The following is a 26,824-nucleotide window of genomic DNA, read 5'->3' on the forward strand; positions in this document are numbered from 1 at the left end:
TGGAGTCTTACATCACAAGAGCCTTCCAAAATGAGAAGCCAAGAAGACTTGGCCAAAGTTTCCTCTTAAGTTTCGTGGAGAGAGACTCAGGTATAGAAATATCTTTCCTGCCGCCTGACCCGAAGCAGGAGAAACTGCTGACAGCTTGGAGACCAGGTAATACTAGGAGACACCAGTCTTCACGTTCAGCCTTCCCAGCAGGACACAGGGGACTTCAGTCCTGGTTTTGCTAATGAGGCAATCTAACGGGGGGTTAGTAAACCTAACGTTTACGGCATTTATTTAAAAGTTCTGATCATGTAAGTCTCAGGAAGCAAAACTAAGAATCTAAAACTGAAAGCTAACATCTACTTTATAGGGGTTTCCAGGAAAGGGAGAAGTATTTAGGTTTCCCTTTCATTTCTCCTTTGCTCCAGAAGGTTTGGGAGGGTTAAGAATACATAACTGGTCGAATCATTGTTAACATTATGCAGGTCTGTCTTATTGAGTGTGTAGCAAGGTATGTGATAGTGTGACAGAAGCCCATTGAAATGCCAGCTACCTCCCCCAGAGCAGAAATGGGCTGAGGACAAGAGTCCCTGGCTTTGAGCCCTGAGTACCTGTGGGCACTTGGGCACGAGATCTAGTCCCAGCAGACCCCCTAGAGACTTCCTTGAGTACAGGGCGCAGGTGAAACGGGGAATACCCCCCCAGGAGGCTCCCTCCTGAGTTCCCTGCCTGCTCTGTTCTATAATCATCAGAGCCTGAGTCTTTGTGTTTCATTAATAAGACCTGAGGCGCTCTCTGTTTAGCTTCTATTGTAGGAATTTAACACGTTTTACCTCATTCCTCATTTTCACCCTTAGGATTAAAAACCACAGGGGAGGAGGGATGAATACACCATAAGGTGAAGTTCAAGGAAGGAAGGGGAAGGGTGGACCGCCTCTGAAGGGCGTAAGGGTGCAGAGGGTGCAGAAGGAGAGGCCCAAGGCAACCGAACAAAACTCAGCTCAAAATCTGGCCCGGGAACATCCCTCTGGGATGAGTGTCCTCACCCATGTCTTACACTCGGGCCTTGTCTGTGTGTCCAGAGTGATGGAAGTCAGCTCTCTGGCAGAGCCTGTTGCTAAGGGGTCCTCCACGCCCCTCCCCCCCGGGACAGGCCGGAGCAGAGTTCCGTCCAGGGCAGAGTTCCGTCCAGCTTCCTGGGGCCCTGGTGGCCACAGCCTCTGTGCATGCATGAGGGCTGTTTGCTCCGTTACCTGCCACAGGAAGGGAAGGAAAATCTAACCTCGACCAATGAATCCAGAACTAGAAAAATCCCTAAAGTGTGTCCTGTGATCTTGGAGGTCATATGCTGCTCTGCAGGCCAAGCAGTGCTGCTCTGCGGTGCTCCCAGGAGACTAGCCACCAGGGACTCCGAGGACTTTGGCCATTTAGGGGGTTGGGGGGAAGAAACCCTTCGAGAGGGAAGAGAGGCCAACAAAAGACACTGTGAAACCTTGCTTTCGGGGAGTAGGTCTGTGAGAGTTTGCTGTAGATACGCTAGAGGGTATGTAAATACTGGATCCAAAGGGTAGGGCTGTGTGCACTGAGTCACTGAATTACAATGAGCCTCACAGGGCTTATTCCGGGGCTAATTTTCCACTCCAGGCTCTGAACCTACATTCTGGGGCCTCACCCAGGGCTTCATTTCCATCAACATAAGCATAAAACTTACCTGTACGTTTCCATTAACCCAGAAGTTGGGCTGCTTCTACTTTGAACCCGAACAGCTGAGAGCAGAAGGGCTGCAGTGGTAATAAAGTAACTCACCGCTGCTTTAAAATAAGACTTCATTATCAATTTAACAGCTCTCCCGTCATTCCCGGTGAGGATGAGTAGGAGAAACACCCTACGCTTGTCAAGTGCCTTGAAAGTGTCTGAACTCATCCTTTGACGCAGCTGCAAGCGCTCGCCGGGGCTGGTCAAGGTCCCCTTGGTCCCGGGGAATGCCTGAGCACTGCCCTGCCCTCTGCTTCTCTCTCGCCCTTGGCCTTGCCTCCTGGTTGGGCCCTCAGCTCCTTTCTAGCCTGGGAGACGGCAAAAATCTCTTCTTTCACGAAGTGGAAGCGCTGTGTGCTCCATCTTGACCTCTGCTTTCCCCCCTTTTCGGATGTTGCTCCTGAATCAGCAATTAGCAAACTCGTTTCTTTTTTCTCTGTTTTTTTGCTGTAAGCGGGCCTCTCACTGTTGCGGCCTCTCCCGTTGCGGAGCACAGGCTCCGGACGCGCAGGCTCAGCGGCCATGGCCCACGGGCGCAGCCGCTCTGCGGCACGTGGGATCTTCCCGGACCCGGGCACGAAGCCGCGTCGCCCGCATCGGCAGGCGGACTCTCAACCACTGCGCCACCAAGGAAGTCCAGCAAACTCGTTTCTTAAAGAAGTCGGACCCTTCCTCCCTCTCCAAGAGCAGCGCCCCCGCCCCCCCCACCCCCCACAATTTTAAAGTCTTCACACTGCATTAGAAAGGTTTGGTTGGTTGGGTTGCCTTAAACTGACACGGTTTCTTCGGAGCGTAGTCCTATGGCTGGGAGAGGGCTCCCCTGCTACCAATGCAACGGCTCCTCGAGGACCCGCGGGTACCTCCTGCCTACGGGGCGCCCTGAGCTGCCCAACTCAAAAGGATGCTCAGAATTAAAACCCACCTTAAACGCCCTCCCGGCGCTGCTCTCGGACTAGGTTCAGCCACTTCCGCGCCGCCTCGGCGGCGCCCGAGTCCCGACCGCGTGTCCCGCTCTTTCTCTCGCGTGACTTAGGTCGCTCAGGCTCCACCTTTGGTCCACTTTCCTCGCTTCCAAGAACCTGAGGTCTCAGTTTTTCTAAGCAGCACCTTTTATTCACCGAGTTGCCAGGTTTGCATAAAAATACAAGAGGCCCTGGCCCTGTTCGGTATGAATTTCAGATAAACAACAGATACAGTGTTTTAGTGTAAGCATGTCCCATACAATACTTGGGACACACTTATACTAAAAAATTATTTGTTATTTACCTGACATTCAAATTGACTAGCTCTCCCATATTTCATCTGGCAGCTCTATATCATGTTTCTTTCATTCATCAAATATTTCCCGAGAGCTTATCAGGTGTCAGGCATTATATGAGGTGCTGGGAAAGCCAGCCAAGTCCCAGGCTTCATATCTTACAAGTATGTATACTTTATGCACACACACCCATACACACATACACTCTCTCTCTCTCTCTCTCTATATATATATATATATATATCAAGTGTGAATTTTGTGCTAAACCAAATATTTGCATGTCATTAGTTTTCTTAATTGCTGCTTTTGATGAATTTTCTTTTATAAACATATTAAACCTTACAAGAAAGGCAACCTATTAAGATAGTTGTGGTTTTTTTTGGCTGTGCTGCAGGATGGCATGTGGGATCTTAGTTCCCCAACCAGGGATCAACCCGCGCCCCCTGCAGTGAAGGCGCGCAGTATTAACCACTGGAATACCAGATTAAGTCCCCCCTTTTTTTTTTTTTTTTTTGCGGAACGCGGGCCTGTCACTGTTGTGGCCTCTCCAGTTGCGGAGCACAGGCTCCGGACGCGCAGGCCCAGCGGCCATGGGCCAAACACAGGACCAAACGCTCCACGGCATGTGGGATCCTCCCGGACCAGGGCACTAACCCCTGTCCCCTGCATCGGCAGGCAGACTCTCAACCACTGCGCCGCCAGGGAAGCCCAGAAGTCCCCTATTTTAATGAATAAAGACACTAATATTTACTGAGCATTTAACATCTACCATGCACTACTTTAAGTGATTTACACGTGCTAATTTTTTTTTGCCCACATACCTATGTGATGGGGGGAGGGGTTGTTTTATGGGTTTTTAAAAAAATTTTTATTGAGGTATAGTTGATGTATAATATTACATAAGCTTCAGATGTATAACATAGTTATTCACAATTTTTAAAGGTTATATTCCAGTTATAGTTATTATAAAATACTGGCTATATTCCTTGTGCTGTACAATATACCCTTGTAGCTTATTTATTTTATACCTAATAGTTTGTACCTCTTAATCCCCTACCCCAATCTTGTCCCTTCCCCCTTTCCCCTCCCCACTGGTAGCCACTAGTTTCTTCTCTATATTTGCGAGTCTGTTCCTTTTTTGTTATATTCATTAGTTTGTTGCATTTTTAAGATTCCACATATAAGTGGTATCATACACTCTTTGTCTTTCTCTGTCTGACTTATTTCACTTAGTATAATATCCTCCATGCTGTTGCAAATGGCCAAATTTCATCCTTTTTAATGACTGAGTAGTATTCCATTGTGTGTGTGTGTGTGTGTGTGTGTGTGTGTGTGTGTGTGTGTGTGTGGTATGTGTAGTACACACACATTTACGTAGTACACATACATTTATCCATTCATCTGTTGATGGACACTTAGTTTGCTTCCATATCTTGGCAATTGTAAATAATGCTGCTATGAACATTGTGGTGCCTGTATCTTTTTGAATTAGTGTTTTTGGTTTTTTCAGATATATACCCAGCAAGGCAATTGCTGGGTCATATGGTAGATCTATTTTTAGTTTTTTGAGAAACCTCCGTACTGTTTTCCACAGTGGCTGCACCAATTTACATTCACACCAACAGTGTATGAGAGTTCCCTTTTCTTGACATCCTCACCAACTTATGTTATTTGTAGACTTTTTGAAGATAGCCACTCTGACAGGTAAGAGGTCATATCTCATTGTGGTTCTGATTTGCATTTCTCTGATGATAACGATGTTGAGCATATTTTCCTGTGCCCGTTGGCCATCTGTATTTCTTCTTTGGAAAATTGTCTATTCAGGTCTTCTGTCCACTTTTTAATTGGGTTGTTTGTTTTTTTGATATTGAGTTGAAATGAGCTGTTAATTCTGTATGGGACTCTCTGCACTTCCTGGACTAGGGTGTCTGTTTCCTTTCCCAGAGTAGGGAAGTTTTCAGCTATTATACCTTCAAATACTTTCTCAGGCCCTTTCTCTCTCTCTTCTCCATCTGGGACCCCTATAATGAAAATACTTGTGTGCTTGATGCTATCCCAGAGGTCTCCTAAACTGTCCTCATTTCTTTTCATTCTTTTTTCTTTTCTTCTGTTCAGCATCAGTGATTTCCACTACTCTGTCTTCCAGCTCGCTGATCCATTCCTCTGTATCATCTAGTCTACTGTTGGGTCCTTCTAGTGTATTTTTCATTTCAATTATTGTCTTCTTCATCTCTGTTTGGGTCTTTATATTTTCTCTTTGTTAAAAACTTCTAACTTTTCACTCTCCATTCATTCTTCTCCCAAGTTCTTTAATCATCTTCATGATCACTACCCTGAACTCTTTCTTGGGTAGATTGCCTATCTCCACGTCACTTGGTTCTTCTGGGACCTTATCATTCCTTTGTTTGGAAGATGTTCCTCGGTTGCCTCGGTTTGCCTAACTTGCTGTTTTTATTTCTCTGTATCTGGTAGGTTGGTTACATTTCCTGATCTTGGAGAAGTGGCCTTGTGAAGGAGACGTCCTCCACATCCCATCAGTGCACTCCCTTTTCATCACTAGAGCTATATGCTCCAGGGGTGCCCCCTGTGTGGGTTGCATGGGCCCTTCTGCTGTGTGGGATGACTACTGTGGGTGGTCTTGTAGGCTTGGTTGGCCCCTGTTCCAGTTGGATGCCAGGTCCTACCTTGTGCGGAGGCTGCCAGCTGCTGGTTGGTGGGGCCAGGTCACAAGGTGGCTGACTGCAGAACCCCAGGGTGGGGCGGGGGCAGGGCTAAGGCTGAAATACTGGAGGATGGAGTCAGGGTCCAGGAGACCCTGGGGCTATTGCCTTCCCATTGGTGGGTGAAACAATGTCCTGGGGCTAGTGCCAGCCTACTGGTAGGCAGAGTCAAGTCCTGGGGTCTGGTTGTAGGGCCCAGGGGTCCTAGACCTGGTGGATGGGCCCAGTTCCTGACACAGTTGGCTGCAGGGTCCGGGGTGTCCCAAAGCTTGCATTGGCCTGTTAGTGGGTAGGGCCAGGGCCCTGCTAGTTCCAGGGCTGGTGCTGGCCTGCTAGTGGGTGGGCTGTGTCCACAGGCTGCAAGGCTGTGGTTGTGTTGTGGCTGGTGTCTGCCCACTGGCGGGTGAGGCTGGTCCTGAGGTTAGAGCAGGCTCGCTGGAGGGTAGGGTCAGGGCCCAGGGGGTTGTGGGGTCTCTGGCTGGAGAGCCCTGGGGGTCCTGGGTCTAGTGCCTGCGCACTGGTGTATGGGGTGGGGTCCTGGGCCCTCTGGTGGGCAGGGCTGTGTCCAGGGGCAGCTGTGGACTCAGGGGGTCTTACGGCAGCCTGTCTGCTGATGGATGGCACTGTGTGTATGCCCACTTAGTTGCTCTGCCTGAGGTGTCCCAGCCCTGGCACCTACAGGGTGCTGGGCCGCTGCGAGGCTAATCCCCAAGGCTAATAAGCTAGAGGGAGGATCCCAGAACGGGGCGGGCCAGCACCAACATCCAGATGGTAGAAGGAACTCTAAGAACGGCTGCCACCAGTGTCCATGCCCCCAGGGTGAGCGGCAGACGCCTCCTGCCTCTCCAGGAGACTCTCCAAAGTCAGTAGGTACGTCTGACCCAGGCTCCTTTCCAATGACAGCTTGTGCTCTGGGTCCCAGAGCGTGTGAGGTTTTGTGCGTGCCCTTTAAGAGCAAAGTCTCTGTGTGCCCCAGCCGCCTGGCTCTCCCGAAAGTAAGCCCCTCCGGCCTTCAAAGCCAAACGCTCTGGGGACTCATCTTCTCAGCACAGCGCCCCCAGGCGGGAAGGCCCCAGACCTCTCACTCCTTTGGAGAGCCTCTGCAGCTGTAATTATTCTCCCATTTGTGGGCCACCCACCCGGGCTACGGCACTTGACTCTCGCACTTCGCCCCTCCGGCTCATTTTGCTGCGGTTCCTTCTTTCTGTCTTTAGTTGTTGAAGATCTTTCCTGGTAGGTTCATCTTGGCTGATCTCCTGCCAGGGTTGTTGTTTTGTTTTGTTTTGTTTTACCCCATTTTACAGATGAAAAAAAATGAAGGCAGAAATAAATGAAGGTATGTAGCCTGTCACACAGCTAGTAAGCCGATGACCCAGGATTTGAACCAGGTTATCCGTTTCAAGTTAGACGATATGAATCGCATCTTGTAAATGGAAAAACTACACCTCGTTGGAGGCTACATGACTTGCCTCAGCCCCCTTGCCGATAAGTATGAAAAGCAGCTCTTCAACCGCCTTTTCACCCCACGTGCTACACTCTCCCCGTTACACCACCCGAAAACCCCTTGCAACTTCTCTAGAACAGCGTGGCCGGCCGTAAGTGGGTTTCATAAATATTTTTTTAAATCAAATACTTGTTCAAACACTTAAATGCTATTCTAAATGCTTTACAAATATTAACTCATTTAATCTTTGTAACAGAAGGACATGTACTATTCTCATCCCCATTTCATTATTTATTTTTTAAAGATTTTTTTTTGGATGTGGACCATTTTCAAAGTCTTTATTGAATTTGCTACAATATTGCTTCTGTTGTTTCTATGTTTTGGTTTATTTGGCCACAAGGCATGTGGGATCTTAGCTCCCTGACCAAGGATCAAACCTGTACCCCCTACATTGGAAAGCGAAATCTTAACCACTGGACTGCCAGGAAAGTCCCTTCGTCCCCATTTTAAACATGAGGAAACTGAAGCCTGGAGAGTATGTCACATAACTGCTAACGGCAGAGCCAGGATTGGAACCCAGACAGTCTGTCTCAGAATAGGAAAAAGTCCACAGTTCATTGCCAAGTGCCTTTCTGCCCCAGGCATTACTGTAGGAGCTGGGCACCCAGCAGAGACAAAATAGCACATCAACATGCCTGTCCTCCCGGCACTTACATTCCATTGTGGAAAAGAGAATGAAGTCTAGATAAATTGGAAGACCTGGGAAGGATCCTCAGGTGTGACTGAAACTGGGTGCCAAGAGGGGAAGAATGGTTGACCTGTGAGAATGGGGCGAGGAGGGGGGCGCAAGCAGAGCGAGGTGAGGGCGGAGATGCTGAAGTGATTCCAGACAGCAGAAAGTTCCCTGCAGTGCACAATGGGTGCGTGAAATCGGGAGTAGGTGAGGGAAGGAAGATAGTCCAAGCCCCAGAATAGGACAGGCGTGTGACGAAAGGGAGGGAGGAGGACCCAGTAGCGGTGACGCCCCTCAAGCACTGCTCAGGCTTAGTTGCCCGAGGCAGGCCTGGGGGGCTTTTGAGTCGTGCAGATATATCTGTGTGTGCAGTAGGTGTCTCAGGTTTTGCAGCCCTGCCCTTGGCCACCCTGGCAGATCACTTCTGCCCCCTCCGTCTGTACCTGATGTTCTGGCACAGCCCCTGCATCTCCCGCCTGGCATCACTTCCATCAGAACTGCTTTCTCGAGGCTTGGCCACAGAGCGCTTCCTGGATGAGCAGCTTCCTATCATCCAGTGTGAGGCTCTTCCAAAAAAAGATAGGAAACGATAGAGACAGGAAGCATCATCGGCAGGCCTGCAGGGGAGATGTCTCAGCCCTCACACCTCCTTCAAATAGTAATAGAATCAGAGGGGAAAGTTAGAGAACATTTGCTGTGAAATCAGAGGACCAAAAGAATTGAGAGACTTGCCCAAGCACTTTGCAAGTTATAAACTGAGCCAACCCTGGACCATCGGCCTCCAGGCACACAGTCAAATTGATCTGAACCACGTCACAATGCCTCAAACCCCATCTGCGGTCACTGTCCCAATTCTTTTATTTTTTTTTGCATTTTGCCTTTTTTTAAAAAAAATTTAATTATTTATTTTTGGCTGTGCTGGGTCTTCGTTTCTGTGCGTGGGCTTTCTCTAGTGTGGCGAGCGGGGGCCACTCCTCATCGCGGTGTGCGGGCCTCTCACTATCGCGGCCTCTCTTGTTGCGGAGCACAGGCTCCAGACACACAGGCTCAGTAATTGTGGCTCACGGGCCTAGTTGCTCCGTGGCATGTGGGATCTTCCCAGACCAGGGCTCTAACCCGTGTCCCCTGCATTGGCAGGCAGATTCTCAACCACTGCGCCACCAGGGAGGCCCCCAATTCTTTATCAGTTGGTCATGGTGTGAGAGGGGACAGTGGAAAGAAAAGGATAGACATGCCAGCCGATCCCATTAATATCACTACAGCTATTTATTATCACACCAGCTCACATGCCAAAAAACACTCTTAAAGTTGGACCATTAAGGGAAGGGGTCCATGATTAAGAGCCACATCAAGGACAGAGTCAGAGGGCCTGGGATGACAGTTGTACTAAAAAAAAAAAATAGCTACCGTTTTTGAGCCAGGTTCTGTGTTGGGGTTTCTCATGCATTACATCGTACCCTCACAATACCCCTGCAAGATGACTATTATTATTTTCAATTTACCTGAAGGAAGCTCAGGTTCAGAGAGGTGAAGTAACTTGCCCCAGGTCACACAGCTAGTCGGTGGTATGGCCAGAATTTGAACTCAGGACTGTTAGACTGAGAAGCCCAAGCTGGTTTCCAGCACACGCACTGTCTGTGAAATTTTAATCCAATGACGGTTGGTAGATCTGGGCTCTCTGGCATCTGGGACAAAAAGGAAATCATAGTCCTTAAGATACAACCAAAGAAAGCAAAGTAGATCAGAAAGAAATGATTTCCTAGCAGACAACCATTTAAGGAATTATTTCATGAGAGCTTAAATTGAACACAATCAGTTAATTACATCTATCTGGTTATTCATATGGAAATAAAGATGAAACTTCCATCCCCGTAATTTTAGTGCTTGTATTGATCTTTCTAAAACATGTCTGTGGTCACATCACTCTCCCGCTCCAGACTTTGAAAAGCTCTCCATTCCTTCCATCAGTGTGCTTCAAACTTGTAAAAAAAAAAAAAAAAAAAGCAGGATTTTTTTCTTCAGATAAAATCTTACATGGAATGCTAAATACGGCAAGGAATAGAAGCAAACCTTTCCAAGCTAAATCAGCGAGTAAAGGAAGAATGGAGAGAGGCCGGGGAGGGCCAGGGACCCCAGACAGCTCCCTCCCCTGAGCTGGCCTCTCCCCTTGCCCAGTTACCCTCTCCCAAGAAGACTTTTTTTTTTTTTTTTTTTTTGCGGTACGCGGGCCTCTCACTGTTGTGGCCTCTCCAGTTGCGGAGCACAGGCTCCGGACGCGCAGGCTCAGCGGCCATGGCTCACGGGCCCAGCCGCTCCGCGGCATGTGGGATCTTCCCGGACCGGGGCACGTACCCGTGTCCCCTGCGTCGGCAGGCGGACTCTCAACCACTGCGCCACCAGGGAAGCCCCCAAGAAGACTTTTAACTGCCCTCCACAGTCTAGGGCCCCTTCTGAAATGTACTGATCTACCGACATGAGAAAATGCAAAGCTTTCAGCCTGACCTTCCAAGGCCCTGATCGCCTGGCCCTGGCTGCCACTTCCCCGTGGTCCTTCCACATCCCTATAGCCCCAGCTCTCCACAAAGCACAGGCTTATGCGCCATCAGATCTCTTTCCACTCTTCAAACACATCCTAAATTCACCCAGAGCCTGCCCTCTGCCCAGCCTGTTCTAAGGCCCAGTAGCCAGCCACCCATCCAAACACTTTCTTTCCTTCAAGGAGCCTGCACTCGCCCCCCCCCGTTCACAGCTGTCTTTCCTCCCCACCTCCCGCGCTGGCTCCTGCATCTCTGTTTGAGCTCCTAGCTCGCCCTCTTTGTCTGGAGTTATCTATGTACAAGTCTCATCTCTGTAAGACTGAACTTTCAGAACAAACCTTGGCTTTTCCAACTCTGATGACCCCCTGCCCCCCAGCACAAAGAGAATAGGTACTGAATAAATGCTTACTGAGTTTCACCCCATCTCTCCCGACCTACAAAGAGTAGGTGGCTCCCAGGTAGATGGACGTGTGTGGACTTTGTCGTTGCAGCCCTGCCATGTGCACCAGTAGCGCCTGCGACCTGGAGGAGATCCCCCTGGATGATGATGACCCAGACAGCATGGAATTCAAAATCCTGGAGTTCTACGTCAAACACCACGTCTTCAAGAACACCTCTGCTGTCTTCTCACAAAAGCTCCCGAGAACAAGAAGTTTGTCCCAGAAAGGACCAGAGAGTTGGCAGGCAAAGAAAGCATGGACACAGGGACCATGGACTTGCAGAAATTCCCAATCCACGGAGAAGGCCATAAATGTTGCCAAGAAAAAGTCGTCTTGGAGAACACTCTTTGGAGTAGCAGAGAAGGAGGAGGACTCTCAGAGCTCACCTCTGGAGATCCATTTTGGGCTGCAAAGTCCGGTGGGACCTCAGAGTGGTCCTCACGGTCGGCAGTGGCCGAGGTCCCTCTCCAATGTGGAACAGCGCTTAGAGCGTGAAGGTAGGCTTTCGGGGATTCTTTCTCTCCCGCAGCCATGTGTTTCCCTTCTTTGTGCGCCTGGGGGTTCACCTCCTCCCAGCTGGTAATGGGGCCTTAGGCAAGGCACTCTTTGAACCTCAGCTTCCCAACCTATTAATACTCAATTCTAATTTCCCTGCTTTTCTCAAGACTGAAAAGAAAGGAAGAGGATAGCCGTGAAGGGTGACGGGACTGGTTTTCTGGCTCCACCGTCTATAAACTTGCTGCCCAAGTCCCTAATCCTCAGTGCCAGAGACCCATATAAGAGAAATAGCCCCAGCCGGGCTCAGGCTGCTCTTCCTCCTGAGGGAAGTCAACTCCCGTCTCTGGGCCTCTGTGTTTCCATCTGTACAATGGCGTCTGAAGGTGGATGGAAAGATCAGATAGCTGTACACAAAAATACTTTGCAAAGTACAAGCCACTCAAAAAACCACCAAGAAGAATTTTGACAAAATCTTCCTTCAGTGGTACAAAACACGTTGCATTGAACAAAACATTTTCATGAAAGGCTTTATCAGAATCGCCCTTCATCCACAAACCCTGGCATAACCATCTTCTTCCCCTCCAACAATACCTTGTGCCCAATGCCCAGATTTTAAAAGAAACCCCCCTCCTGCTGGGCTGATTGGCCCGTGTAACTTGTCAATAATTAGTCAACAGGTGGCAGTAATGTCTCAATTTTTAAACATTGTGATGGCTGGCTTACTTGGAGAATCACCCCGCACAAGGACAGCTTTAGACCATTCACTGTGATCAAGGAAACTTCCATTTCCTATCAGACTTATAGAATCTTAGGAGGGGGGAAGTTAGGGTCGCGATTACCTGGGGGAACTCCTCCTTCCCCCAGGGGTACAGCAGGCTTCTTCTACTGCGGGTGGTATCTGAGCTCTGGAGCAAACACAACAGTTTGGAGGGACCTCAATAGGCTTTTCTGCTTGTCCTGTTCTTTGGAGTTTGCCAGGAAACGGAAGATTTTACAGACTTTAACCTTCTGGCTTTCCTGAGAAAAATGACGTTCTGTATTTCAATATTACTGAAGTGTCATGTCACCTTTTTTATTTTCTAAAATTTCCCTATCTCTGTGTAGATATATAGATAACCCTACAAAAGCAGAAACGGTTACCTCCTAAAGAGGCTAGGCTTTAAGGATTTAAGCACAGTTGTTCCTCCCTTCTCACCTTCCTCTCTCCTTGCTTTCTTGTTTAGTTAATTATGTGGGTAGTTAGTTGGTTTTATGTTGGGTGTGACCCCAGAGGGACTCACGTTCTATTTCTATCCTGCCACATGTAAATCAGAGCTCAGCAGTTGTCGTCCCCTGGGTTTTTTTTTTTTTTTTAACATCTTTATTGGGGTATAATTGCTTTACAATGGTGTGTTAGTTTCTGCTTTATAACAAAGTGAATCAGTTATACATATACATATGTTCCCATATGTCTTCCCTCTTGCATCTCCCTCCCTCCCACCCTCGCTATCCCACCCCTCCAGGCGGTCACAAAGCACCAAGCCAACATCCCTGTGCCATGCGGCTGCTTCCCACTAGCTATCTACCTTACTACGTTTGTTAGTGTGTATATGTCCATGACTCTCTCTCACCCTGTCACAGCTCACCCTTCCCCCTCCCCCCCCCCCCCCCCGGGTTCTTTTAACTGAAGGTCGCAATTTAGCCTGTGCTGCCATTTCCAGGACTCAGGTTGGAGTGAGAACGATGAGGTTATGTCCCAAGACCAAAGTCTCATAGTAAGAGACCTTGGAATGTAGAAAAATGAATGTCAATACCAATTCTAGTAACACCAACCCGGGTTTTTGTGTGAATCTTTTTTTCTCCACAGCTATGACTCGCTACAACTTCAATGACACAGAGATTATTTTTCTCTCCCATAGAAGAAAACCACAGTTTGGCAGCCCAGGCTTGATCTACCAGTTCCACAATCTTTAAGGATTCCTATTCTGCCATCCCTCAGCTAGTTGCTTCCAACCTCAAAGTCACCTTAAAACCCAAGGTGGCTGTTGCGATTCCAGCCATCATGTCTACATTCCAAACAGGAAGAAAGAGGAAGCAAGGGAAGGACAAAAGGGTATCTCCTTCCTAGATAATCCAGCTCCCTTTCAGAGAGCTTTCTTAAAACTGTACCCAGCTTCTTACATCTCAGTGGCTACTCCTTACTGCAGACGAGGCTGGGAAATGTAGTGCTGTCAGCTTCCCCTGGCATCTCAGGGATCTGTTACTAAGGAAGAAAAAGAAAGTGGATACTGGGTAGGAAATAGCAGTCTGGACCATAAGGAATTCTCTCACAAACGCCCTGCCTCTTCTAAAACAAATGCCTCAAGCCAAATGCCTTCCCCATCCCGCTCTCCTTAATCCCACAATGAGCCCCCAGAATAAACTCAAAAGGATGGGCAGCCTTTCTGTTCTCTCTCCACACCCATCCAATGTTCCCTTGCCTATCAGATGGGACCAACTCTGATGAGAAGGGAATTTTTTTTCCAGTTTTTTATATTAAGGTATTAGAATGGGAATCTTAACTAGAGCTAATTCATCTGAGTCAAAATGAGGTTGCTTATAGTTTTTCCTGCACGTATTTCACCTGCATCCCTCCAGTCCGCAGAGACAGATACACATACACAGGTTAGTCAGCTTGGGTACCTCCACGTCTGCTGGGGGCCTTGTGATTGCCCTGCCACGTGGCGGGGGCTGGGGGCTGGGGAGCGACAACCTTGGGGGCCCTCATCTGCCTCCTTTGAAGGCAAGGTGGGCGCAGTGTGACTTCCGTGGAAGAGAGCGTGTTAATCACCCTGCAGGCCGCACAAGGTTGCAGAGAGGAAAGCACGTGGAAGCTTTCCTCTCCCGTCTCCTGCGGACACAAGGGAAGGCTCCCACCGGTTTTGGGATCCAGCCTCTTGCCACCTCCTTCTGTGGGTGGCCAGCATTCACGAGCAAGCCGGTTGGACTGCAGTAAGGTGATTTAAAAGTGGAAAGTACTTGTGGTTGGGTTATTAAAATGGGAAGGAAAAGCGTTGATCCTTCTCCTTGACCTCTCCAATTTTTCTCTCTCTCACCCACTCCTGATCTGTGTTTGAACCCTATGGATGGAGCATCATGAAAAATGTGGCTTTTTAAAGAAGCCATTATGCCTTTTTTTAAAGGAAGGCATTGTGGACAAAGTGTCAGTTGCCATGGCCTTTCAGTGAATGCCCTGGGGGGTGAAGGGAAAGCACCGGGGCTCCATGTGATGGGCGAATCCAGGGAGAGAGGTTCAGGAACCACCTTGGCAGTTCCTTAGGAGGTCAAACCCTGCCTTGCATGTGACACAATCCCTCCCCGGACCCAGGCCTTGCCTCTCTTATCTATCCTGATTGACAAGGTCCGGGTGTTCCCCTGGGCACACCAACCTTCTGGCCAAAACCCCACTCTGTTACTTTCGTCAAGTCTTATGAATTAAATACTGTTGTTCTTAAACATTGCATGATACGACCGCTCCGTATCAAAGGCAGAACGTGTACGAGCTTCTGAAAGTTAAGAACTTAGGGATGCATTAACAATGTCAATTTTACTCCCAAATAACTCAGCAGTACCGCCTGCCCTCCCAATCCGACCCCGTCCCCTACCAGGGGCAAGGTCGACTTGTCCTTCACAGGCTGTGACATTCAGGGGGCCAGTGCCATTTAAACCTTCATGTCCGCAAATGCTTTACCCTCTAGTTGCGTGTGCAAATTCATGGCATAAGGCTTTTCCTGCATTATAAACTCTTGAAGGTCGTGGGTTAGACTTTCTGCATCCTTGTTTACCTATCAGCACTTTTCGCATGTTTCCCACTAGACGTGGAGGAGAGAGAAGACAAGTGGCCATGCAAGCAAGGGGAGTTCAGTGTTCACTTGATAATGAGTCATGAATATGGCCTGAGAGCAGGGATATTTCTCTTTCCTCCGTGACAACCCCCAAAGGCTTGTCACACTGCTGAATGCCCTCCTATGTGCATAGGGGCCAGCTCTCCAAGATATAAAGGATGTCCAAAAAAAAAAGAATAAAAATAAAAGCATAATGAGCATTCCCTCAAGCAAAGAACTAAGCACTCCCTTTTGTGTTTCCTCCCTTGCAAAGGGGCAAGGGGACCCTAATTTTGCAAGGCTTCAGAAAGAGGGTGCAGAGGGGCAATTGTTTCGAGGTGGCAATCACTCCTCTGTGAACTCCTCCTCCGTCCCAGCCTCTGCCAGGCAACTGCCAGTGATTTCTGAAGAATGGACTCCCCTCCACGCACACTCCCGGCCGCTTCCTTTCGCTCCAGGCTGGTGTTTTCATTTCGGGCAACTGCGCATACCAATCAGCTAGACGAAGTTCTGGGAAGGGCCTGTCAGCACCATTTTGTCTTGTTTCAGCCGTGGACCCCAAAGTTGTTTCCATTGCCAACCGAGTCGCTGAAATCGTTTATTCCTGGCTGCCGCCAGAAGCGCTCCACAGCCAGGGAGGAAGCTTCAAGTCCAGAACGATTGTTGAACGCCAGGGTCTCCAGCACCAGGGCTTCCAGCCTACAGCTGCAGGTGGGAAGGGTGTTTGCGGTGGGCTGCCTGTCTGCCATGCAGAGGTCTACAGCACTTATGTACTTATACAGCTCAGGGCTCTGCAACGTAGGAATCTCTGCTAAGCTGGCCTCAGGGCACGACAGCAACACGCTGGAGGCACTGACCTTCTTTAGCTTGAGAGACCAGCCCAAGCCAAGGTGAGTATGCCAGCAGCTGGAAGCAACAGGCCAAACTCACTGCTAAGTCCAAAGGAAAGTCTCCTACTGAGGGGCAGGAGGAAGCCTGCACTCAACCTTGTCCACAGGGAGAAATGCAAGTTAGATTTCATCACGTTAGCCATGGCCAGGGACCCGTGTACTCAAGCAAGTGCACAGGGTATAGTTGGAGCATCGCCCGGGGATTTATGATATTGCCTTGGGCTCCTGTGAAAAAGCAGGGGGTTGTCAGGTACCAGGTCTGGGGCAAAACGTGAAGCAGAACTGAGAAGTAGTGATCAGACTGGGTCAGTTGTCACCAAACTATACCAATAGGTAGGACTGTGGATCGCATCCGACTTGCAGGAATTCTAGAGTTGAGGGAAGCAGGACCAAGGGCCACAGGAAGAGAAGGTCAGTCTGGCCATTCCCTCATTAATGACTATCCTGCCCGTGGTTCTCGTTCCCAAACTCCAGTGATAATGAGGGTCCTAGCTGGCCCCTGAGTTTGCAGTACGCCAAAACAGAAGGCAAAAGATTGATCTGCAAAGGTGGTGGTGTCTCCCAAGCTCAGAAGCAAAGTGCTGAGTTTGTCCACCCCGTGCTGCGCTGCTGGGACCACAAACTACCAAAGGGGGTTAGAGAGTGAGGCGCTGGGAAAGGAGGACCCTTCTGACAGCAAAAAACAGTGTTCCAACTTTATTGCTATCTCATGTGTGCCTGGGCCTCGTAAAGCAATACCCCTAAACCAAGCAAAAGCTCAGGCTCTCATCCTTTGCGTGCATGAGAAATTCAGGCTGCTGTTCTAGCAACTTTCCTGGAGAGAGGCGGCAGCGTCAGATTAAAAACTACATGTGGGCGGTGGAAGCATGCAGTCCTTCTTTTCCCAGGTGACTTGGGTCTCAGACTTCCTACCACCTTGCCCTTCACTCACCTTGTGGGATGTATTTCCTGGCCTCTCCTCCCCTCTCCCTCTGGGACAAACATGAGGACTCCATGACATCAGAGACTGCGCCATAAGGAAAAAGGGCCGTCTCTGTTTGGATTCCGCTCTATAGCAACGACCGTTTTCCTAATGTTGCACGTTAGCACATTTTGAGACAAGAAAAATCAGACTCCACCTTCCCTGTTCCAACACACACACCAACTGGGGCCACCTCTCTCTCTGTCTGCCATGTTAGCCTTTGGGGTGGGAGACCTTATTCATTTTATTTACTTATACTCCACCTTGTTGTAAAGACACAGCACACAAAGTACACATTTTAGTAAGACAAATCAAATTTGAAAGATACTGTAAAAAGAAAACAGTAGGAAAATAGGTGGGTTTAGGAATGAGTTTAATTCCCCAAATGCACCAAGACTATACCCCCCCCCCCTTAGGAGGCCACAGTTCGGCTCTACAGTTCCTAGCAGCTAACACAAAGGGGTGAGATGATCCAGTAGGGGTTTATGGTGTCTATATGGAAAAAGCACCATATCTTAGGACAAACCCAAAGACCGAGAGAAACTGCTCCTAAATATCTTTAGAGATAAGCTCATGTATCTTCAACAACATTTTTACAGTAAATAAAGTGATGAGTTTCACAGTGAGAACTGTGGGAGTGCTGGGGGAAGAAAGAGAGGAAAGGAGGGGACTGTGGGAAAGGGTGTCTGGAATGGTTTGGGCCTGATCAGAAGAGGCAAGGTAAGATTTACTTTGCTGAGAGTTATGAAGGGCATGTCTTCCTCAATCCCTAACCAGGCTACAAGCATTGTCCCTGGAAACATTTAAGATTGTTTTTTCTTAAAAGAAATAACTGGAATTTTCCCCTGGCAGACGGAAAAGACCAGATAATAGCCAGAATCGTTGAGCTGCTGAAATATTCGGGGGATCAGTTGGAAAGAGAGGTAGGGAGCTTCTTGAACTAACGAGTTTTCTTTCTGTGTCCGCGCGCTGGTACCCAAGGATGGAACTGTACTGCTGCTTGTGCTCCTTTTCAAAGTTCTGGTTTCCACTTAGTCCTAAATTTTATTTCCCTTGGACTCAAAACTCTTCATGCTGGCAGCATCTCAAAAATGAATCACTTTGGAAAACATAAGTAAACCTTCTGGAGCCTCCTTGGAATTTTTGGAAATGAAAAAAGTAACTTTGTTTTTGCAGGAAAAAGACACCAATAAATTAAAATTTGCTGAATAGAATTATGAATCTAGTTCCCCATGTAACTGATCCTCAGGGAAGTTTAGACTCTTGCATTTGCCCTGCAGCCTGGATATCTGTGTCCCACAGCTGCTCCAAGTCTGGAGTCTTGTCTGAAATCTCCCCCTAGAAAGGCCGGACTGTTCTCTCTCAGCAATTCGGCCAGGGGGCAGGTTAGTGTTAACTCGGAGAACTTGGAGTTTCCTGCCATTTAGAAGTTGAGACCAGTTCTTCCCATCAGGAACGTGTAGGAGTTACCTTCAGGTAAAGAGGTAGTGAGAAGGCCCCCCTGTAGTCAGGGCTTCTCAAGGGATCTTGTCCGTGTCTGCCGCCCACTGACGGCTGCATGGTCTCCAGCATCTGTGCATCAGGGGCTGGCCTGTGGACCCATTCCTTCGTTTGGCAAGGAGCCATGGGGAGGAGTCAGGTCTGTGGGGACTCTGCAGGAGGGGGAAACAGCACTCACTGGCTAGCCAGCCAGCCCAGTCTCAGCATGCTCTGTGGCTCCTCGACGCCTTTGTCACAGGTGTGCCCAGAGGATGGTGACCAGGATGGGGAAGGGCAGGTGAGGTGGTGCAGAATGAGAAACACTGAGGAAACACTGAGGACCAAAGAAAAGAGAAGGGGGTCTGGGAGCTTCAGGGCCACAGTACGGGGTGGACAGGGGTGCAGAGGAAGCAGAAAACAGAAGAGGGCACATGGTTTTAAGGACACCCCTGTGTTTCTCCAGAACTAACATTGATAGGAGTTACAGGGCAACTGATTTCTCCCCACTTTAAGAATGAACTTTCTAGCACTCAGTGCTGTCCATCGAAGCCAAGGGCTGCCCTGTGAAGAAATGATCTCCCTGTCTCTAGAAGAATTCCAAGTAGATGCCACTAACCAGCCCACAGTTCAGTACTTGAACTAGGAAGGATCTGACAGGTGTGCTCAAGGATTCCTTACAGCTCAAAGTTGCTGTGGCTCTCACGGCCGTCTCCTTCCCGGCCTCCCCCCGGGGCAGGGACTTGGCAGTAGGTCAGGGAGGCCAGGGACGGGGGCGTGGTATGAAGGTTGACCCTTCTGGTTATGAAGAGAGATACTTTCCTTTTCACCCCACAAATTACCACTTTAAAACCCTCACTTTGCCTGATGCACTCTCTTGATGATTTGGGGGCAATCATTTACATTATTTATGTAGAAAACATGGTGGTGGTTCTCTTTATGTGGTTCCCCAGTAGAGGACTCTGGTGGGAACACACAGAAGCTCTACTCGTGCTCTGTGGGTGTTAAGTTCCCCACAGAATGGGACAGTGACAAGGAGGAGGGGACCTGCCATGTCTGCAGAGTGTCTGCAAAGCCACTCATCCCCGAGGGGACTTGTGGGCTCCACCCACACCTCCCTGAGATGCCAGAAAGCCAGGTGCAACCCCAAGGGGCAGGGGGGCAGAGTGGGTACCTGTGGAAGGGGTTTCTTTCTGGCGTTTCATTCTTTTACTGTGCTGGCATGGTCCTGGATTCCAGCCGCCCGCTGGAGGTTTCGAGTCTACCTTCTTCCACTGGGTCATGACTAAGAGGAGTCCATTCTTGGTGTCGAGGATGTTCCTGCTTCAGATTTATAATTCAAATAGGCCCCTGAGTCTCCTGGAAGTTGGGAGGAGGTGGGCTGGGCTCAGATAAAGGACACGGCTCCACTAAAAATCTTCATGTCGCATCTGACTCATCCCCAGAATACCCCTTTTAGAAACCATCTTGGTTGAAAACCTGCTCAGCTTATCATTCCTCAAGGACAGAACTAGTTGATTTTCAAATAAACATATAGTCCCTGATCATTGAGAAATTTCTGTTTTCACATGACAACCATCACTTTACAGACACTGCAAGGAAGGCCTTAGATGAGGATGATGTATGCTTGATGACACAAGCCCTGATTTTTCACAAGCAGAGGCAGGGACTTCCCTGGTGGTCCAGTGGTTAGGACTCTACATTTCCACTGCAGGGGGCACGGGTTGGATCCCTGGTCGGGGAACCAAGATCCCGCATGCCTTGCGGCACGGCCAAAGAAAAGCATCTCGCATCTTGAAGCACCCTGGACAAATGCTAACACTGAGAGCACTTTCCGCCATGTTGAGCACAACATGTTTTACTCAATTACCCTGTAGTACAGGTACTGTCATCCCAGTATAGAGATGACAAAACTGAAACCGAGAGGTTAAGTTCTCCAAGATTGCACAGCTAGTAAGAGGTGTAGCAGGAGGGGTTGAGCCCGAAGACAGTGATTTCCGGGCTTCAGATTCTGCCCATTACACAACCTCTAACAAAGCACTTTGCACTGGGTCACAACCATCAGTAGACTGTGAGCCCTTTGAGTGAGGGACTGAGTCTTAATGGTCCACAGTACCACCTGTTGGGTACTCAGCACTCAGGAAACATCTGCTGAATGTCAAATGAATGGGCTGTTCAGTTTGTATTTGTCCCCATGGAAGAAACTCACAGAGAAGGTCCATGCCCAATCCGGTCCTGCAGGACATGGTACCACGATTGAGACCAGAATTGAGGGTTTTCCATTGGGTGTTTCAGTTGCCCAGTGTCGAGTGGGACAGTTTGCCTGCCCGGGCCAGGCTGCTGTACTGACTGCTTCTCCTCTTGCACACAGTTGAAGAGAGACAAGGCTTTGATGAACAGCTTCCAGGGCGGGCTGTCCTACTCTGTTTTCAAGACCATCACAGACCAGTTCCTAAGGGGTGTGGACACCAGGGGAGAATCAGAGGTCAAAGCTCAGGGCTTTAAGGCTGCTCTTGCAATAGACGTCACGGCCAAGCTCACAGGCATCGACAGCCATCCCATGAACAGGGTGCTGGGCTTTGGAACCAAGTACCTGAAGGAGAACTTCTCGCCCTGGGTCCAGCAGCACGGTGGCTGGGTAAGTGCATCCTATTTAAAAATAAATCTTCCCAGAACTCAGAGGAGATGGGATGGAAACGGGTTTTTTGGGTTTGTTTTTTTTAAGTGAAGGGAACACATCTTTGAAGCGGTTCTCATGGGTTTCGGACACTTGAGTGGCAAGAGATTTATCCCATTGATGGGAACATATTTTTTAGTGATTATCTTATCAATAAATATTTACTGAGCTCCCAAAGGGTATGTGGGGTATGTGTGTGGGGGGAGAGGGACTGGTCGGATATAACAGGAAATGAAGAGATGTTGATATAAAATGTTTAGATAGACATAATTTCTGTTTTCACAAATTTTGCAGGCAGCGGAAGTCTAGCAGTGAGAAAAGGACAGGCACATAGTTCCTTACTCTCTCAGATGCTGATGGGGTGTGGGTGTAATTCTCACGCAGAGGTTCAGGACTTATGACATTTTGCCATTGTTGCTTGGACCCAGCCATTTTGACAGGGACATTTTGATAACTGAAGCAGTTAAATTTTCATCTATTTTTAATTACCTGCTATCAGGCAAAACAGACCTCTCTACCCTGATTCCTCACCTCAACCCCTCTCCCATCCTTTTCCCTTGAGATTTCCTTAAAACTGCCACGTTCAAATGGCCTCGTAACAGTAACCTTTTCAAAATGCTTTACCCCATCCAGAGCTCTAAATCTCAATACAGTTAAGTGCCCTACGTACGAACGAGTTCTGTTCTGAGAGTGTGTTCGTAAGCCCAACAAAGTTAGCCTAGGTACCCAGCTAACACAATCGGCTATATAGTACTGTACTGTAATAGGTTTATAATACTTTTCACACAAATAATACATGACACAAGAAATCAAGAAAGCATTTTGAATCTTACAGTACAGTACCTTGAAAAGTACAGTAACACAGTATAACAGCTGGCATACAGGGGCTGGCGTCGAGTGAACAGGCAAGAAGAGTTACTGACTGGAGGAGGGAGAGGAGGTGGAGCTGAAGGATCCTCAGCGATAGGAGACGGAGGGCAGATGCACTTTCACTCATGCCCAACATTGACGGCACAGGTGCTGGTTCCTTGCTGGAACCAGATGCACGCTTGCATCTTTGAAAGTTCGCAACTTGAAGGTTCGTGTGTAGGGGACGTACTGTAGGCCTAGGGCATTTCTGTCTGTTCAAGCCCTTCTTAGGAGGACATACATTATCATTAGTCCTCTTTCCACGAGAGTGGTCCAGGGGCCAGGAGGCTTGAGTCTGCTCTGGACATGGCCCTGGGGCCTCCAAACAGGCTTAGTGTCTTGGCTGCCAGACGGAAAGTACAGCTGATCATGCCTAAGGGGCTGAAGTGTCCGCCATGGTCTCCAGTGGCTACCCATTAAGCAACCGAGACTTCTGTTCTTTCCTATTTTCCACTTTTGCACCAGATATGATAGCCCTTAAGTGGCTCATCTGAACAAGGCTCTTGGGTATTCTAAATTCAAGCTGCCTTAACTCACGCTGAGAAGAGGACAGAATCCTCAACATCACTTCAGCTTTAACTGCCCTTCCTTCCAGGAGCCCCTCAAGTCCCTCTTCTGCCCCAGAGCCCTTCCGGACTACTCCGGCTCAAGACTCTTACCAGCCTCTGACCTTTTACAACACTTCACGTTTGCATTATGATTATATACAGGAAATTACCATCATTGTTGGTCTAGTTAATATATTTTTCCAGCGAGGTTATAAGTATCAATTGGGCTTACAGGCCCATTCTCAAAAGTCTATTTAGTTAATTAATGTAACTGAAACACCAAAAGTGTTCTATGAAAAATGGCGTTTCTACACCAAAAGCAGAAGCGACAAAAGAAAAAATAAACTGGACTACATCAAAATTAAAAATATTTCTGCTTCAAAGGATACCATCAAGAAGGTAAAGAGAAAACCCAGAGAATGGGAAAAAATATTTGCAAATTATATATCTGATAAGGGACTTGTATTCAGAATATGTAATAAATTCTTACAACTCAACAATAAAAGACAAAAAACCCCGCAATTTTTTTAAATGGGCAAAATCGACTTGAATAGACATTTCTTCAAAGAAGATATACAAATGGCCAATGAGCACATGAAAAGATCCTTGCTTGCCATCTTCATTTCTACATTAGGGAAACGCAAATCAAAACCACAATGAGATACCCGCTAGCGTGGCTAAAATAAAAAAGACAAGTGTCAGTGAGGATGTGGAGAAATCTGAATCCTTATACATTGCTGGTTGCACTCTAAAATGGTCAAGCCCCTTTGGAAAACAACTTGGCAGTTCCCCAAAAGGTCTATACCCAAGAAAACTGAAAACAAGTGTTCACATAAAAACTTGTACATGAACGTTCATGGCAGCATCATTAGTCATAATGGCCCAAAACTGGAAACAATGAAGTTTATCCATGATGAATAATGAATGGAAAAACCAAATGTGGAATATCCATACAGTAGAATAATATTTAGCCATAAAAAGGAATGAAGTATGGAAAGGTGGATGAACCTTGAAACCATCATGCACAGTGAAAGAAGTCAGACAGAAGGGCCATATATTGTATGATTCCATTTATATGAAATGTCCAGAATAGACAAATTCATAGAGACAGTGGTTTCCTAGGGCTTTGGGGAGAGAGAACGGGGTGTGACTGCTGACGGACACAGAGGTTCTTTTTGTGGTGATGAAAATGTTCTAAAATCAGACAGAAGTGATGGCTGCACAACTTCGTGAACATACTAAAAGCCACTGAATTATATACTTTAAGAGGTGAGTTTTAGGTATGTTTCAAAAAAAATCTGTTATGAAAAACAGTGGTTCTGGGCTTCCCTGGTGGCGCAGTGGTTGAGAGTCCGCCTGCCGATGCAGGGGACGCAGGTTCGTGCCCCGGTCCGGGAGGATCCCACATGCCGCGGAGCGGCTGGGCCTGTGAGCCATGGCCACTGAGCCTGCGTGTCCGGAGCATGCGCTCCGCAGCGGGAGAGGCCACAACAGTGAGAGGCCCGCGTACCGCAAAAAAAAAAAAAAAAAAAACAATGGTTCTAATTCTAGTAAGCAAATAAAAAGAGGAAAGAAAAAAGAATATAAAAAGTTTTATTAGTTCTTAATTTGGTTGCTAGTGCTAGAGAGAAAAACAGTTCCAATCAGAGAAAACAGATGGATTTTTTGGGGGTAGAAATAATAAAGGGAATTTTCAAAGGCTTTAGAATTTTGTGGCACTAGTTCTTTAGCACTTGTATTTTCAATTCAAAATGTATTAGTTTACTTTTCCAGGTCATCATAAATCTTAATCTTAAGTCTTGGCCACAGTTAGGTTTAATTTGGAGCACGTAGCTAGAAATTAGGAGAGGGAAGAAAAAGAATAAGAGGGAAAGGACTAATTTTTTCCAAAGTTGCAGAGACACAGTTGCAAAAAATAAAGGATGGTGCTGAAAGAATATTTACGAGTTGATACGAACTATGAAAGTGTGGAGGCGGGTGGCTCAGTCTCCCTGAACAGGAAAGAGATGAATCTGGGTGGCAAGCCTTCCATTGCCCCAGGGATGTTAGTGGCTCTCTGGAGTGTCCTTGTAGTGTGGTGCGGAAGGAGAAAAATTATTCCTAGGCACACGTTTTCCAGGAGCTCAGGGTTCCTAATTATCTTAGTCGTCCACATTTCATAGAAGTGCATCTTATCTTCCCAACGGAACTGCAAATCTGTGAGGGCAGAATTATGTATTTCATGCCCCTTTTTCTCTCTCATAGTTTCCATTACTTTTACATAAGTCATAGATGTTCAGCCAATACTTGTAGAGTAATGAGTCGATCAAATGAATGAACAGCGACTCTATCCACAAAGCATGCCAAACAAGCCACCATTTGATTTTAATTTATTCCTTGGCCTTTTTGCTTCCCTTGAAGCACCATTCACATCGTTACCCTGTGGTCCTGGCAACCTCACCCCTTCTACAGCACTTTGGAAGAAGAGGTTTGCAACCTCCATAGTCATCAACCTTTCAGTATCTACTCTTTCGAATTTAACCATAGAATCAAAGACTTTTCCCATCTAGCCAGTTAGCCCTGGGTGTGTAACATAAGTCCTTAGCTGATAAAGTTTTCCTTTCAGGCATACCAAGGATGCCAGTCACCTTTCCAAACCCTCCCCCAACCGTAACATGGTCTCCAAGCCTTGGGTCATGCCTGGGATAAGAAAGCATATGTTTTCACTTCAACAGTGAATCAAACTTGGAATTTTAAGAATCTATTTCTCTCTTTCCCCCCCTCTAGGAAAAAGTACTTGGGATATCACATGAAGAAGTAGACTGAAACATCAGAGGATTTGTAATCTGGAATACTCATGGTCCAACTCTGGTCTTGTGTACATCAGTCTTAGCACAGATTATGGGAGAAAACAAAAATGGACAAGGCAGATGGACCATCAAAATCTGCAAAACCATTATTCCTGCAAATCAAGAGGCATCAGGAGAGGCCTTGAAATCTCCGGCTCATAGAATCTAGTAGCATGGCCCTCGGCATCCATGTTTTCAGGTCTCCATTGAGCGTGTAAGGAAGTCTTGAAAGACAAGTGGTAATTTTCCATAATGCTTAGAACAGAAGCCATCACCCTGCCTCTGCCGGCCACTTTAGTGAAAGTGTGTGACAGATGTTTGTTGACCTCATGAAGGTGAAATGATAAACGGTGCATTTGCTTACTCTTTGGTTTCCAGTACTATTTATTTTTCAAACTTCACTGGAGATGGCCTGATAATGACATTGTTTCAAGCCTACCTTTAGGCCCATGTGGCTGTTCGTGTTGGTAGACAGAGCTCAGAGACTCCTGAGTTTACTGCTGTATCCACTAGCCTGGGGAGAGACTGCCGTATCTGCTTTTTTTTTTTTTCCCCCCGGTACGTGGGCCTCTCACTGTTGTGGCCTCTCCCGTTGCGGAGCACAGGCTCTGGACGCGCAGGCTCAGTGGCCATGGCTCACGGGCCCAGCTGCTCCGAGGCATGTGGGATCCTCCCAGACCGGGGCACGAACCCGTGTCCCCTGCATTGGCAGGTGGACTCTCAACCACTGTGCCACCAGGGAAGCCCCGTATCTGCTTTTTGACTCACTTCTCTTGGAGAATTCTTTGGCAGTTTGAAAAACTTCCATTTGGCAGAAAACGACTATTCCTATCACCCTCAACTATCTCAGTGACCCCACCTCTACTTCTCGAGGTTTCTAGGCCTTTGTTATTTTTTGCGGTAATGATTAGTGGTTGGTAAAATAAATATGCGGAAAGATAACTGTCAAAAGGGTATGTTTATGGTTAAAATAAACAGTAAGTAAGAGTATACGATTTCTGTGAGGATCATATAACTTAATTTATATCAAGCGCTTAGAACAGTGCTTGGTATTTAGTGCTGTATTCACTTATGTCCACTATTATGTGCTGCCCTCAGCTAAGCTGAAAACTTCCTTTGCTTTCAAAGCAGTCACTGATAGTTTTTCTGAAATTGATACTGTTCAGAATGAGGCTTTTTAGTAAGTGAAATATGTTCCATAGTGGGTGTTTAAGACACAAAACAATTTTTAAAAATACTATCAAATTAGAGTCTTACAAATTTCTGGCTCCCTAGCGCCCAGCACGTAGCCTGATGTAAAGCAGGAGTTTAACAGACCTT

The 26,824-nt window shown here is 47.6% G+C and overlaps 1 protein-coding gene across 1 annotated transcript; it reads left to right on the forward strand.

The window, feature by feature from the left end:
• Positions 1-25,623, forward strand: BCL2L14 (BCL2 like 14). Its single transcript, XM_082850879.1, has 6 exons — positions 1-156; positions 10,927-11,372; positions 15,765-15,926; positions 17,919-17,989; positions 20,914-21,180; positions 25,443-25,623. The coding sequence occupies exons 2-6, from the start codon at positions 10,934-10,936 to the stop codon at positions 25,479-25,481; spliced, it is 978 nt and encodes a 325-aa protein (XP_082707005.1). The 5' UTR covers positions 1-156; positions 10,927-10,933; the 3' UTR covers positions 25,482-25,623.
• The last annotated feature ends 1,201 nt before the right edge of the window (positions 25,624-26,824 follow it).

The sequence above is a fragment of the Leucopleurus acutus genome, assembly GCF_964270905.1.
Source record: "Leucopleurus acutus genome assembly, chromosome: 11".
In the NCBI taxonomy this organism is placed as follows: domain Eukaryota; kingdom Metazoa; phylum Chordata; class Mammalia; order Artiodactyla; family Delphinidae; genus Leucopleurus; species Leucopleurus acutus.

What these genes read in the sequence shown, in the direction of transcription:
- BCL2L14 (XM_082850879.1), top strand. Translation starts at nt 10,934, where the DNA reads ATGTGCACCAGTAGCGCCTGCGACCTGGAGGAGATCCCCCTGGATGAT. An exon ending in ACAGCGCTTAGAGCGTGAAG is followed by an intron (nt 11,373 to 15,764) that starts GTAGGCTTTCGG and finishes GTCTTGTTTCAG; the next exon opens with CCGTGGACCCCAAAGTTGTT. An exon ending in GGGATCAGTTGGAAAGAGAG is followed by an intron (nt 17,990 to 20,913) that starts GTAGGGAGCTTC and finishes TCTTGCACACAG; the next exon opens with TTGAAGAGAGACAAGGCTTT.